A 15,263-nucleotide genomic window follows, 5' to 3' on the forward strand; every position below is an offset into this window, starting at 1 on the left:
TGGGAATAAAGATAGTATGGAAACCAGTCTTCCTGGAGTGAGGGTTGTGTGCTGAGATGTAGGTAATACGCATGGTTATTTTGGGAGGGAGGTGAATCTGAGTCAAAGAACTTTGTGACATGACCATTGAAATATTTGTGTGTGAAGGTCCCCGGTCCAGATGGGACAAGCAGGACTCAAAAGGAAGGACCAGGGGAAACAAAGGAAGACAATTGTTTTTAAAAGTATTTTTTACAAAGGAGGTATTCAATGCATAAGAATAGACCTAGGGCATTTGTGGCCTATCTGATGCAGATACCATTGCAGAATTTTGACAGAAAAAGAGACTAATACCACACTCATGTAGCAAACACACCTGCAATGAGTTATTTTACAGTTTATATTATACTATCATCTGATATAATATATAATATAACAAAGTGGTGAATTAATGCTTTAAAATAAAAGCTAGCTTAAATATTAGCTAAATATAATGTTAGATTATGAATATTTTACAGGGACACCTGGATCTGTTTGGGTGCATATTAGGTGATGACCACTGAGTACACTACAGTTATCCAAGTAACATATCTCCTAACACAGAGGATGAATGATACTATCAAATGATGGATTTATTAATATTTCAGATATTGACTAGATACCCTACAGTTATCCAGAAATACCTTTTCTTTCTTCTTTTGCTAATTTTTGCCTAGGTGGGATGGACTAGGGGAAATAGTATTGAATTTTTAGTATGGTAGTAGAGGATGTTATCCTAGCCCTTTTATCACTTAGCTTAGGTCATGCTCAGCTTCATCGTCTATAAAAAGACAGCAACAGTACCCCAGCCAGCCTCACAGAATTATTACAGTAATCAAACATGATCATTTATTTTTATACCACTTTAAAAATATAGGGCATTTTATATTTTTCAGTGTATTTTTATTATTTAAATACTAGCCAAAATAAACATTACTTATCTTCATTATGGGATACAAGTGAAAATGATACAGACTTGTTGTCTATCTTTTACATTTTTCATCATGCTTATATATTACAACAAACAATAATCTGGATTTATAGACAGCAGAAACCTCACATTTTTTAAATATGGCAGGTATTTTTATTTCTAACTGCTAATTCCATTTTTAGATTTTGTACATTGAAGCAATTCTTTTTCTAATCTTTGCAATACCAAAAAAAATCATTATTTGCCAAATTGAATACTGCACTTCATAGATTATGGATGTATAATAATCCTTGAAAATTGTATTTGGAAAATATGGATGTTTGGAAGCAAAAGTATAGCATGTAGTCAGTACACTAATCAAAGTTGTTTTCATTTATTCATGTAGCTTACATCTTGTTTTATACGTTGGACAAGAACATTCCAATTGATGACTGGATTATGGAAACAATCAGTGGTGATCGGCTTACACATCAAATCATGGATCTCAACCTTGACACTATGTATTACTTTCGAATTCAAGCACGGAATGTTAAAGGAGTGGGGCCCCTCTCTGATCCCATCCTCTTCAGGACTCTGAAAGGTTTGAATCATTTCCTGTAATTTCCTTTTTTTTTTTCCCCTAGGGAGTTGTTATAAAATAGTTTTGGAGTCTGTGTTAGGAATTGCCTTAAACCATCTCTGTTTGCAACATGACTACAGTGGACATTCAAAAGAAATTAAAATGCAAATTAAAACCAAAATGAGATATCACCTCAAGTCTGTTAGAATGGGCATCATCCAAAAGGCAAGAGACAACAAATGCTGGCTTGGTCGTGGAGAAAAGGGAACCCTCATGCACCTTTTGGGGAATGTAAATTGGTACAGCCACTATGGAAAACAGTATGAAGGTCCCTCAAAAAATTAAAAATAGAAATACCATATGATCTAGCAGTCCACTTCTGGGAATATATCCAAAGGAGACAAAAACACTAACTCTATAAGATAACCTGCATCCTGATGTTCATAGCAGTATTGTGTACCACAGCCAAGACATGGAAACAGCGTAAATTCCATTGATGGATGAATGGATAAAGAAGTTGTGAGGCATATATATATATAAAATATTCCATTGTGTATATATAATTATATATGTGTGTGTGTGTGTGTGTGTGTGTGTGTGTGTGTGTGTGTGTGTGCGTGTAATGGAATATTATTCAGCCATTAAAAAAAAAAAACAAAACACAGGGAAATCCTACCATTTGTGACAACATGGATGGACCTTGAAGGTGTTATGCTAAGTGAAATGAGTCAGAGTGAGAAAGACAAATACTATATGATCTCACTTATATATATGGGACCTAAACAAATGATAAACACCAAACTCATAGAAAAACAGATCAGATTTATAGTTACCAAAGATAGGAGGTGGTGAGAGGAGAAAATGGAGGAAGGTAATCAAAAGGTACAAACTTTCAGTTATAAGATGAATAAGTACTAGGGATGTATTAAACACATGGTAACTATAGTTAACACTGCTGAATGATATATAGGAAAGTTGGTAAGAGAGTAGATCCCAAGAGTTATCATGAGGAAAAATTTTTCCTTTTTTTATTGCACCTATATGAGATGACAGATGTTAACTAAAGCTATTGTTGTAATCATTTCCCAATATATGTAAATCAAATCATCATGCTGTATATCTTAAACTTATACAGTGATGTATGTCAACTGTTTCTTAAATAATTGGGAAAAAAATTGGAAAACTGGAAAAAAAATAAGATAAAAATAATTAATTAATTAAAAGTTACCTTTTTTTAAAAAATGAAAGCCAGCATATGAAAGAAAGATATATTAATACATTTTCTGCCTTCAGCACAAAGCAGACATATTTAACTTGAGTTTTTTTCATTTACAGGCCTTTTGGAATTTTGTATTGACTTCATGTATATGGGCTGTGTTCAAAATATAATGAAACATTTTAGCCATTTTATGTAAGGGAATGAAAATTAAAAGACATTGTATTATGTGACTGGCATACTATTGCCAACTTTAAATATTTCCTTTCAGGAACTATTGTCCTTATATATTGAAAGAGATTTTGATATGGCAAGACAGAAAATCTCAAACAAAATTAATTGTTTTTTTTTTTTAAGGACACAGGGTAGCAACATGAAAAAAAAAATCTTGTGATGTGATTACTAGAAGAAAATTCTACATACTTGCCAGTATAAAAATTACTGCTCAATTTAAGGATAATTATATGTTTATACAGAAAAATACTAAGGCCCAAGAATGGTAACTACCTCATAATGATCTCCATATAAGTGCTTTTCATTTTAGAGCACAGTGTTATTTTTCTGGAGGGTGAATGATTTCAAGAGCCTCTATTATTTAGCAATTGAAAATAATTCAAACGTTCCATAGCTGTTATTTAAAGATGCATATTTAAGGTATTGATGTGTGTTATTTTAAAGAAGGATACTTGACTCTTAAAACTGTTACCACATTATGCCCATACATCTGGCTGAAAACTTAATAAAACATGATGGCAAACAACCAAAAAATTAGAAACATGTATCTGATTGACATTTTTACCCATTTACTTGGACATACTGAAGAAAAGGCTTTAGAATAACTAAAAGAAGAGGCTTAAAATAACTACTTCTAAATTCTCCTAGGAAAAGTACTCTGATAAATAGTAGACTTTTGAATTCTGGTGACTGGGCTATTCAAAAGCTCGATTTGGTAACAGCTAATCTGAAAGTTTGCCAAGAATGCACAAAAAAGCATTCAGCCTAAGCTTGCATGACAGCTCCTAACGACACAGTAGAAGCTGGGAGGGAGGCAGGAGATAAATGAGCCAATCTTTGTCTCTCCAGGTTTTTAGGACTTCATGTCTACATCAAGTTTCACTCCAGATGAACAACTGAAAGGAAACTGGTTACTCATTTTGTGGGAGCATGAAATGTGACTAGATAATGTTTCACAAATGCTTCACCTTTATCTGAAGACAAGTGCCAAATTAATTTCATGCTCACAATGTGTGCCAACTAGAGATCTCAGGGAGGGTTGAAGATGACTTAAGGCATCCAAGTGTATTGAGAAGCAAAGTGATGAGTTATCACAGGATTTATAGGCCCACGCTAATAATCATCCTGCAGATTATTTAATGAACTTCATATCTCATTTGGCACTGTTTACTCTAAGTGCCCTAAACTCATCCATGAAATGATGTTCAGAACTAAGAACAAGTTGGAAGATTTGTTACGTGTCACAATAGTCCACAAGAGTTATTTCTAGTATCCTGATTTGAATGTTTAATATTGTCTGCCCTAAGTATGCCATGCTCAGTTAGTACTCAATTAGATTTTTGTGGTAAATCTTACAGTAAACTTAAGTTTCAGGTGTCTTGAGTGTATGTTAAATTATTCAGACATGTTGATGTTGCCTGTATTTTTATCGATAATTGAGATTGTACAGGCGTGTAACTAACTTGTGTGTCACTTACAGATGACAAATGTTCTAAGGTAAATAATTTACTCATTATAAGAGATTTGAAGCCACAACGAACCCCATCTACAGTAAAGACAAAATGCTTTCTGATTTAAGATTTTCAGTTTCCAAAGCTGCTTCAAAACATAAGGCCTCTCTGTTCATCAGAACGTAACTTTGTTTGACAGAGGAAAAGGCTTCCATGTTGTCCTAAAGCTGAGGAAGCTCTCAGTAGTCTACTGGGTAACAGGCAAGTGTTCCATTGCAAACCATGCCTTAGGCAGGTGTCCACAGCTTCATTTTATCATAGTTAGTCTTTGCAAAGATAGAAACATTTTCTGCTAGAGACTAGTGTTTTTCTTTTCAGTTTTGGCCACCAGCCAGAGAGGTACAGGAAACTCAATCAGTAATCACTGATTAATTAAAAGGATTTTTATAACTTAAAAGGGATTAAATTACTTCACCCTTTTGTACATGCATATATGTGGTAGATCTGATTCTTTCTTTGGAATGTTGATTAGAAGAATCTTGAACTTGATTCTCTGACCACAAAGGACTCTGAAGATTGCCACCACCCTTCCCAAAAGTCTCCATTATGGTACCCACAGACTAGCAAAAGCTTGGAAGGTGTCTAAGAGGCATGGTTATTTCTGCCCATGAGTTGTTCCCTCCAGTAAAGTAACCTTCTCTGTGTGAGACCATCAAGTAACAGGGAGGAAAGATGCACCTGATGGAGTAGACCAAAGAGGGCTTCTGTGGAGGGATGAAATCACCTCTTACACACAAAGAAGCAGAGTCTTCAGCAGTGAAACAGGAGTAGAATGTGGTCTCTTTTCTGGACATCCTTAGTTGTCATTCTGAAATGTGCATCTCTCCCGTCTGAGAATATGGAACTGAAAGCTCTGTTCCAGAATACAAAAAAGTTTTAGATTTAAAATAATTTTGTAACAAAGTATATGATTTTCTTGACAAATGACAGGAGCAATTAAAAAGTCAAGGCACAAATTATAATATTTTATTATTTGTATTTATTTTAAAAAGCCATTATTTGTCTTTAATGAAAAGTAACTCTTAGAATATATTTGGTCCCTGTTGGGAAATACTCTCTAGTAGATTCACTTTTCTTGAGACATTCAAAATTTCTTGTTATATTCAGTTCAGATTTGTAAACAGTTAAACAAATCCAAAAGATAAGAATAAGGATGAAATTGTTCACCATGCCACATTTTTATTTGTCACTTGCCAAAAATTTCTTAGACTACAGGTAATGCATTATATAATTAAACAAAAAGGGAGAGATGAAGAATGGAAATAAGATAAGATCGGTTTTCTTCTCTCTCTTTTTTTAATGTCATTCTAAAAAGTTCTCACCTAAATATGAGATGCTGGGTGAAGCAGTTTCTCAAGTGTGTTCTGCTCTGGCTACCAAACTTTTCCCTTCCTAGATTGTGTGGTCATACATGACTTTGACATACCCTTCCTCATTCTTACTGGAGACCTGGTATGCCACATCCTACGGCAGAGTGTCCTCCCTTAAAGGCTACATTAGCATCCTATCCCTGTATGTAAACTACAGATAATGCATTTTCCTATCAGAAGCACCTCTCATCAACAATTCCCTAATACCATAACAAAATGTATTTTGAGACATCATTAGTCTTTTTTTTAAGAACTTTTATTGAGATATAGTTGACATACAATAAACTGCATATATTTAAAGTGTACAGTTTGATATTTTTTTTCTTATTAGTAATGTATATATGGCAATCCCATTCTCCCACTTCATTCCCCACCAACCATCCCCGCTTTCCCCACTTGGTGTCCATATGTTTGTTCTCTACATCTGTGTCTATTTCTGCCTTGTAAACCAGTTGATTTGTACCATTTTTCTATATGCCTCATGTATGTGCTAATATACAATATTTGTTTTTCTCTTTCTGACTCACTTCACTCTGTATGACAGTCTCTAGCTCCATCCAGAGACATCATTAGTCTTGAATGGGAAATGGGAGAGAAAATCAAGATAAAATTTAAACATAATGATTAGATTTGGAAAGATTGGATTAGATAACCTGGTGAATTGAAAATTGTTAAATCTTGAGGACATACAAAGACATTTATAAAACTTATGGAGGGGGGATGGGGGATATATGTATAAATACAGCTGATTCACTCTATTGTACAGCAAAAACTGACACAACAGTGTAAAGCAATTATATCCCAATAAAGAGCTAAAAAAATAAATAAAATAAAACTTGTAGAATCTTAATCTAATAAGCACTCTCGTATATACCATTTTCCAAAAAGTGATTCAGAATTCAAAGTCTAATACGTATTAACATATCTTTCCTGGCTTATCCTTTTCATAGAATATGTCTACATATTATTTTAAAATGAAAGAAATTATAGATGATCTCTGGTTTAGGAATTTGTCCTTCTATGATGTGACATAAATAAACCCTGTTATCTGAAAGAGGTTTTATTAACAGCATCATTTTTTAAGTATTTTGAGCTTATATATTCTTTTGGACAATTATTTACATTCCTTCATTTAAAAAGGAAGGACCAACGCCTGTAAGATATTTGCTATAAGTATTTTTCAAGCAATGGTATGAATTTGCTGTGCGACAACCACATGTAATGAGATAACCAACTAGGTTATAGGTTGCTGACCATGGGAACGCTATTATATTGGGTTGGCCAAAAGACTTTTTAGGTTAGTGAATATGTTGTTCAATTAAGTTCTTGGTGAAAATGAAAGGTGTGTCCTTTATTTTTACTTAAAGATGACCTTTTTGGGCCAACCCAATATTATTCTCTGAGTTTAACTGAGACATATACAAGAAGCAAACCAGCAAGTGAAGTAGCCTAAGTGACTGCAGTTAAGTGAGTTAAACACGCCCAAAAGACTCAAAGAAAATCAAGTATAGGTGAAATAATTCTAATTGATGGAGACTTACAAAGATCTACATTGGCCAAAATGTCATTGCACAATTTCCAGAAAAGCAGTGTTTCACAGAGATCTACCTCTTATATAGGAAGCCTTCTTTTAAAAATTTAGAGATACTGTATTTTAAAATTAAAAAAAAAATCATTTTCAAGAACACTACACATAATTCATCTAAAGTTGTGAACAATTCAAGGCTTTTCTTCACAAGGTTTAAAATCCAACCACTTAGATTAAACTTTATGATCTTTTATTATTTTACCTTATTCATGTGAGAATTGGTAAAGTTTTCTTGTTGAAAAATTTAAAAATGAATGCAAGAAAATAGCTTCCTTAACTTATTTAAAATATGTGGGTGATAATTACTTGGTAACGACATACATTTTTTTACTGTTAATTGTATTATTAATTCAACTTGCATGGTGATCATTTTGAGCTTATGTTTAGAGGAATGTTACAAATAACATTTTTAGAACACATTTATACAGCAAAAAGATTATTTTTGATTTCTTTCTCTGACTCATTTAATCAAAATAATCACATTAGCCAGAATTCCTTATCAACTTTATTTCAGTAGGGCATTGGCCTTGATATGAGAACTTGCTAACAAAACCGTTGATTTGAAATGTCAGCTTTCTTGATGGAAACTGGCAAAATCTAATAATATTATTTCTCTTTTCTCCCACAGTGGAACACCCTGACAAAATGGCTAATGACCAAGGTATGGTGGTTTAATCCGTCATTTTTCCCTCCTTGAATCAATCCTATCTGTTAGAAATGTCAGTCATTATTTTGTATTCCTCTTTTCACCTGGGCCGTACACCTGATGAAGCAGACCCTAGTGCGATAATTAATCTTGTTAATGAAGTTCTGCTTGGCTGAGGTTTTGGCTCTGATAGGGAGGATGTAAATTTTCTTGAGAGGAAATTGTTTTGTCTCCATTCTGAAGGACCAATTAAAATGTCAAGCTTCTTTGTATGAAATAAATTTTTAGTCTCTGTCTGCACTTCTGAATAATTCACATTAAGTATAATTAAGCTCAGCATAATTTTCAAGCTGCTCTTGCACCCTTTCGTGAGCTCTGGATTAAAGTTCTATAGCTCGACAGAGAAACCCCATAAATCATGTGCTCATTTCCTCTGTAATGAGCTTCTTTTAATACATAAAAACAAAGTTCGGTCAACTTTTTTTAGGGCATTACCTTTGTTCATTTTGAAGCCAGAAAGCTTTCATTTCATGAATCAGGTGCCAGTTTGACTTGGAGTATTCTGTCCCACTTCCATTCATTTGCTAAAAACTGATTTGTGTAGAGAAACAGGGATGGTTTTACACAAAGGAAAATAGAGGTAAATCAGAGTTATCCATCAACTCTCAGGTGGATAGGAATTTCTTACCATGATTTGTAGGCTAATATATTAGGATTCCATTCTTTTTTACACTAAGGATAATTAATAGAATGCTAAAGGAGAAAAAGAATAGTTTATGAGTTTTATTTTTTCAGGGTGTTATATTCTTCAAAGAAGGGAGAGTTTGGAAATGCTGGTTATAGTCAGTGTCTTGAGTATTAGTTCAGAGTCTTCAGCTTGTATAGTTGTCTCCTGCTTTGGGCATCTACTGTCAACAGAACCTCTTTGCCGGCATCACGGCTCATAAGGCATCCTGTTGTAGATTTTGGGAAAACGTGCTTTTCGACAATACTTTTCAACAACAATACTTTTCAACTATTGACAGATACTAAGCACAATGTTCAGTTTCACTAACAACAGAAGGTTGTGTACGTGAGTAGACTTTCTCTGAGGATCCTGTGTTCAAGTTTATTTTGGGGTCCTTAAACCATCCCTCTGCTTAAGAGAACATGGCTAGGGCTTCACACAGGGAGTCATAGAAATGATGCAGTACACAGAAATGTCCACCCAGGGTTCGCGTTTCCACTAATCATCTAGCTGTTCCTGCTTGCTTACCCTTAAAATATTTTCGTAAGATCAGTGTCTACTAAACAATAATATTTGTAAAACTACTAATGATAAGTAATTGGCAATTAGTGTGTATTTACTTAGGTAAATTAAATGTTAGTGCTAGCCAAATTGAAGCTGGAATAGTTAATTAGCAGAATGTATTATTTCAGTTAAAAAACAATTAAAACAACTTCAAATAGTTTTCTTAACTTAAATGAATTTGGAATTTCCACAGTCAGGTAACTCCCAAATTTTGAAATTATATTTAGAAAAAGTATGCATAGAGAGAAAGAAAACACACAAACTTTTTTTAAGTAACTGAACTTCATGAAAAGTTACATTATTAGCCGTTTGCATGACAACATGCCCAAGCTTCTCAGTATGGTGGATTTCCAGTTGTTTCTGAGTTCCTTTTAATTGTTTCTTGCTATTACATCTTGTTAACTGTTTTGCTTAATAATCTTGTCAGCTACCAAGAAATATATTTTGTATAGTCTCTCTGGTCACATACTCTCCATGGCTTTTACTCAGATTTTCTCATTGACAGTGAAATCAGATCACTTACTGGGAACAAAAGGAATTCCCAAGAATTATTGCCAGTGGCTGAGTGTGTTAATATATTTGGGAAATTGCTCTTTTTCTTCATCTAACATTACTTAGAAAGATTCTGTCACATATTATACTACTCGGTCCCTTGTTCAATCACAGCTGGTATACAGTTGGTCAAATTGATAGGTTTGATACATCAAACTCAAATTACTTGTAAAATTGAGAGGGAGTGACAACATATAATTTAGTGGTTATAGGTAAGATCTTTAAATTCTTGCAAAGAAAGTGTATAAAATTTGTTGGCCATCAAAAACTCTTTGTAAACAAAATCAGGAATAACCCAGTTTAGAGATCCCTCTAAGACTGGTGAAAATAATAGGAAAAAGCTGCTCTGAATGTTCCCACTCTCAGCACATAGCGGATCAGTTGAATATGCATTAGTGTGTTCACTGTTAGACCAATTTGCCCCCTTCCCATGGTGCAGTGATCCCACTGTTACATTTATGACAAGCACTGAATTTCTGTTGAGAGAAAATTTGCTCAGAGAGAATATTTAGCACCCTGGGTCAGAGTTAACCTTGCAAAGATGAATCCTAAATAGAAAAGCAGGAGGCCGTTTGACTTATGTAAGAGAAAGTGAGAAAAGTTTTGATTGTTTTTAAAAAGTATCTCTTTGGTTTCTTGTCGCAGTTACTTTTTTCTTGGAATCTAATATGTGCCCTGAAGAACAGAAATGTGAAAATAAAAAGTCAATTATATATGCATAGCTTGTGATTTGGGGAAAATATTTTCTTCTGAGTAGTAGTGGTACCAGTATGACAATGAGAAATGATTTGCATACAACTCCATTTTCCCTTTGTGTCAGTGTAAATCGGTTATATCTACCATTTACTTATCGCTTGTTCCACATCTTTATTTCTCTAGTCTCTTGTAAGCACAAGTAGCCAATAAGTTTTAAAGTAATCGGGATTTTAAAGATTAACTACAGATTTACTCTTTTGGAGGGTCAGGCAGGGTAGGGAAATTGTATGGGCTGTGTAAAGTCAGTGGAAAAGATATAGAAATCCTCTGCTTTAGACTCTTTTTTTTCTTTTTTTCTTTTCCATGTTTTGGTAAAAACCCTATCAATTTGTCTGTCTGGGTGGGCATGTGTAATGGTAAAATTAATCCTGACAAAGTGACCATAGTCACTGTTCTAAGAGCTTAACATGTATTGACTCATTTAATCCTCATAACAATATGGTGAGCAAGATACTATTATTGTCTCCATTTTAGTCATACAGAAGCTGAAGCTCAGAGAGTTTAAGTGATTTGCCTGTAGACACACAGCTAGTAAGTAATGAGGTCATGATTCAAACCCAGACAACCATCTTCTAAAACCCCTGTTTTGTACCATCTTGTGTATCCATCACTATATGCTACATATACACATACACAACCACACACACAACATTTTGACATATATCTATAAAATTTCTGTATGTAAAGTGGGTGTACAGATATTTTCCCAATATCAGCCTTTCTTTCCCCAACTCTGTGAATATACTAGAGAACAAAGCAAACAGCTCTCAACCTGGGGTCATCTTGTAAGTGGGAAGCCACAGCACTGAATATGTGATCCTGATAGTTCTTTATCTCAGGAAACACAGGGATGGTACTAACTCCGCTGTCTTGGTCAGCTCAGGCTGCCAATTTACAGACTGGGTAGGTTAAGTAACAAATTTATTTTCTCATAGTTCTGGAGGCTGGAAGTCTCAGATCAAGGTCTGCCGGGTTGGTTTCTTGTGAGAGCTCTCTTCCTGGCTTGCAGACAGCTGCCTTCTTGCTGTGTCCTCACATGGTGGAGAGAGTGCAAATTTGCTCATGTCTCTTCTTATAAGGACACCAATCCTATCGGATCAGGGCCCCACCCTTATAACTTCATTTAACCTCAGTTACTTCTGTAAAGGCCCATATCTCCAAATACAGTCACACTGGCTGTTAGGAATTCAACATATGAATTTGAGGGTTGGGGAGCACATAATTGAAAGTAGACATTGCATCCACTTTCAAAAATAAAACTGTTCTTTCACTCTTTTATGGATTATCTTTCCAGATTTTCAAGTGAGGAAGCAGAAGGTAATGTTTTACAGAAGGTCACTCAAATATAGTGGCAGGCAGAGTTGACGCTCAAACACATTTATCTTACTCCCAGAGAATGTCATCTTTCCTTTGTAGACTGTTGCTCTACTTGTGAAAAAACTGGCTTTTTGTTTTTCTGCAATCAGCTTAAACTTTCTAGAGCTTCTCACAGAAGCATTTATAAAAGTCTCTTGTTTTTTGGGGTCACAGTGGAGGATAGCAGTAATTGTAAAATATGACCAATTCTCAAAAGTGATTATTAAATCAAGCTTTTAATCTTAAAGGATTATTTTTGCATCCTTAGATTCCATTTAACCCCAAAATGTTGTTCTCCACTTTGAAGTGTCTGTCATTAAAAACTGGTCATTCTTGGCATGAGCACAAATGTTTTCAATTTCACGTGTGTTTCCATGCCTGCCCATTGGGGCAGTAGAGCAGGTGCTATGGCCATGATGTAGTACCTTAAAGAGGGCAGGAATCGTCATGAAATGAGCTGTATCATGGATGATGTGAATCATGAAGAAAATGCTTCAAGCACTGTCAGGTATCTTTAATTCTCCATGGCCTGCAGAGGGGTGATCTAAAACAGAGGCCTGGAAAAGAGGCATAAATTCACAGACCAGTTGTTAGATCCAGATGAAGGCAGCCTGCTGAGAAGTGCCTTCCTACCAAGGAGAGAGAATTACTCTCCTCTGAATCGTGATAATGGCTGGTAATGCTCTGGGCTTTCCCGTTAGCATCATTCCGTGTGTGCTGGAAGAAAACGAGAATGGAATCAGATGCCCCATATTCTAGCACCATGCTGTCCCTGTGAGCGCCTGTGTGGCTTTGGGCATGTGACTGAATTCTTTAGAGCATCCTCACCTCTAAAATGATGACTTTCGCCCAAATTATCTTTGATTTCTTTCAAGTTTAAGATGATCAAATTTTAGGATTGGTATTAGAATTAAAAAACCTAAGCACAGCATCTTCGAGGAGGGTAGCACTTCACATTTCAGTACTCCCACTGTGCATCCATTACTCTTCTGTGCAGTGTGCATGTTCTATCATATTTAGTTCTCACAACATCCTTACAGATGCAGATAGTAAGACTCCAAGAGGTTAAATCTTGCCCAATGGCTCACAGTATGTAAGTGGTTAGGCTGAGATATATACCCAGGCTAACTAACTTGAGAATTTCTGCTCACAATCAATGTATAATTTCTGGAAATGCAATGAGTTAATCGACTCCTACTTTGTTATCAAGAAAGTGAAACTTACACATCCTCCCCATAAATTCATCCAATTTAAAGGTCTTTGTCTTTCCTCAATAGGGTATTCAGGCCAAGTACTTAACACTACACCTGCCATTTTACACCTCAGCAGGTTTAATCTCATGAATAAACAGAATGCTAATTGTTTCCAATTTCAGGGAAATAGGGTTTTCAAGGTAGTCTAGTCAAGCTTGGAATTTAGTTAATGTAATCTAGATCTTGCAGGGTTTGGATTACAGCAACCAGGCTGCTGTTTAAAAATTGAAACCTTTAGCACCTTTTGATGGGCGTCATTTAATTGAAAATGAAACCTCTTTTTACCCTATTATCCCGTGTAATTTCAGCTCACTTTGTTATTCAACTGCTTGCTACACTTCCTTGAAAAAGCTATTGTCACATATGTTTTTCTCAGCTCCAGGATGTTGCAATCCTGGAAATTATGACTATGGTCATAATTTCCAGGACTGCAAAAAAGTAGAGGCAAAAAAATGAGTATAGTGTGCTTTTGATAAAATGTTGAGTGCTTAAGCAATCAAGGCTGCCTAGTCAACCTCTCAGGAGTTTTTGTGTTTTAATAGGTAACTTTGAAAGGGGGAAAAAAAAAAAACATACTCAGTGCTCTCAGAAGTTGATGTTGATTCATGGTATAATTTTAATCTTCTCAGACCTGAAAGATAGACATTTTCATTAATAAGCCCTCAAAAACATTTCTTAAACAAGTTCTTATTTTAAGGCCCACCACGTTGTTGAATGTCCTTTGCTGTAGACATCAGTCAAATATCAAATTCCTAGCCTTATTTTCCTTTTTTTTTTTTCCCTAGCTTTATTTTCTGCCCACGTCTATCAGTCCTGGATTCTGTCACTTCAGTTTTCTTTCTGAAACACAGACGGTTCACTGTTGCTTACAGAATGAAGTCAGTGCTTTGACATCAAGGTCCTGGCTATGTGACCGCAAATTCCCCCTTTCCAGCCTCACAACCAGTTTATCCCTCCACATATGTCACTGTCTATTAGCAAAGATCCATAAATCACTGGAAAATGTATATTTTTAGAACTCCGTGCTCTAAGCCTTAGCAGTACATTCTCCCTTTCTTAACTGAGAGAGGTCCTCATCTTTTAAGGCTCCTTCTGAATTGTATTTTGCCCAAGAAGCCTTTCTTACCTTTCTGGTCTTTTATTCTTCTGTATATCTCTAACACCCCCATTTAGTCCTTGTTATGCTGTCTGTTTCTTATAGTTTACCATTTTTATTCTCAACCTCTTGGCCAGGTTGTAAATTCCTTGGAGGCAAAGGGCTGGCCTCATTCACATTGTCATCCTGATCTCCAGTGGCCTTGGCCTGCAGTGGCTTGAAGCAGGGTTTCAGTTCCCGGCCAGGGATTGAGGTTGAGTCGTGGCAGTGAGAGTACCGAACCCTAGCCGCTAGACGGTGGTCAGTGACGAGGCCCTGGCCCCAAGCCTTTGCAGAAAAGAATTCCCACAAAGACAGAAATTAGTAAAACAAAGTATTTATTAGAAAAAAAAAAAGAGTAGAATACATGTGGATAGACACACGGGCAGGCTGAGAGAGAGAGTCCGAACCCTCGTGGCAGTTTGAATCACTTATATGGGGCCTTTCTTCTGTGTTTCCTTTGATCAGTCATTTTGATTTGCCTGGTTCAGAGTCCACATTTGGTGTATCTCAGGATTTTCCCATGTGTCTGCGTGTGTCTCTTAGCCAAGATGGATTCTACCGAAGAGGCCTGTGGGTAGGTTTGGCCACTTGGCATCACTCCCCTTTTGACCTCCAAGGAGCCTTTCTGTGCAGGTGTAGTTGGGGGAGCTCTCCTGACTTCGAGAATGAGGAATATGTGGTCTCTTATCTTCTATTTGGGCAGTGCCCAGCCTCCTCTCTCAACTGTCCTGTTATTCCCATTTCAGAGTATTGGACCACAGGAAACGATCTCCGACTGTTTGCCCTGAGGGCCCATCCGTCTCCTGCCTCAATCCCTGCCTCTGTGCACCCCCAATCTCTAATT

The 15,263-nt window shown here is 35.9% G+C and overlaps 1 protein-coding gene across 1 annotated transcript in view; it reads left to right on the plus strand.

Annotated features, from left to right (window-relative positions):
* Nucleotides 1–15,263, plus strand: part of DCC (DCC netrin 1 receptor) — a 798,936-nt gene that overhangs the window by 672,684 nt on the left and 110,989 nt on the right. Inside the window, exons 21-22 of the mRNA XM_057698213.1 lie at nucleotides 1,335–1,529; nucleotides 8,056–8,088. Of these exons, the coding sequence (XP_057554196.1) occupies nucleotides 1,335–1,529; nucleotides 8,056–8,088 (228 nt within the window). The remainder of the gene's footprint in view (nucleotides 1–1,334; nucleotides 1,530–8,055; nucleotides 8,089–15,263) is intronic.

Source organism: Hippopotamus amphibius, chromosome 11 (assembly GCF_030028045.1).
Source record: "Hippopotamus amphibius kiboko isolate mHipAmp2 chromosome 11, mHipAmp2.hap2, whole genome shotgun sequence".
NCBI classification, from domain to species: domain Eukaryota; kingdom Metazoa; phylum Chordata; class Mammalia; order Artiodactyla; family Hippopotamidae; genus Hippopotamus; species Hippopotamus amphibius.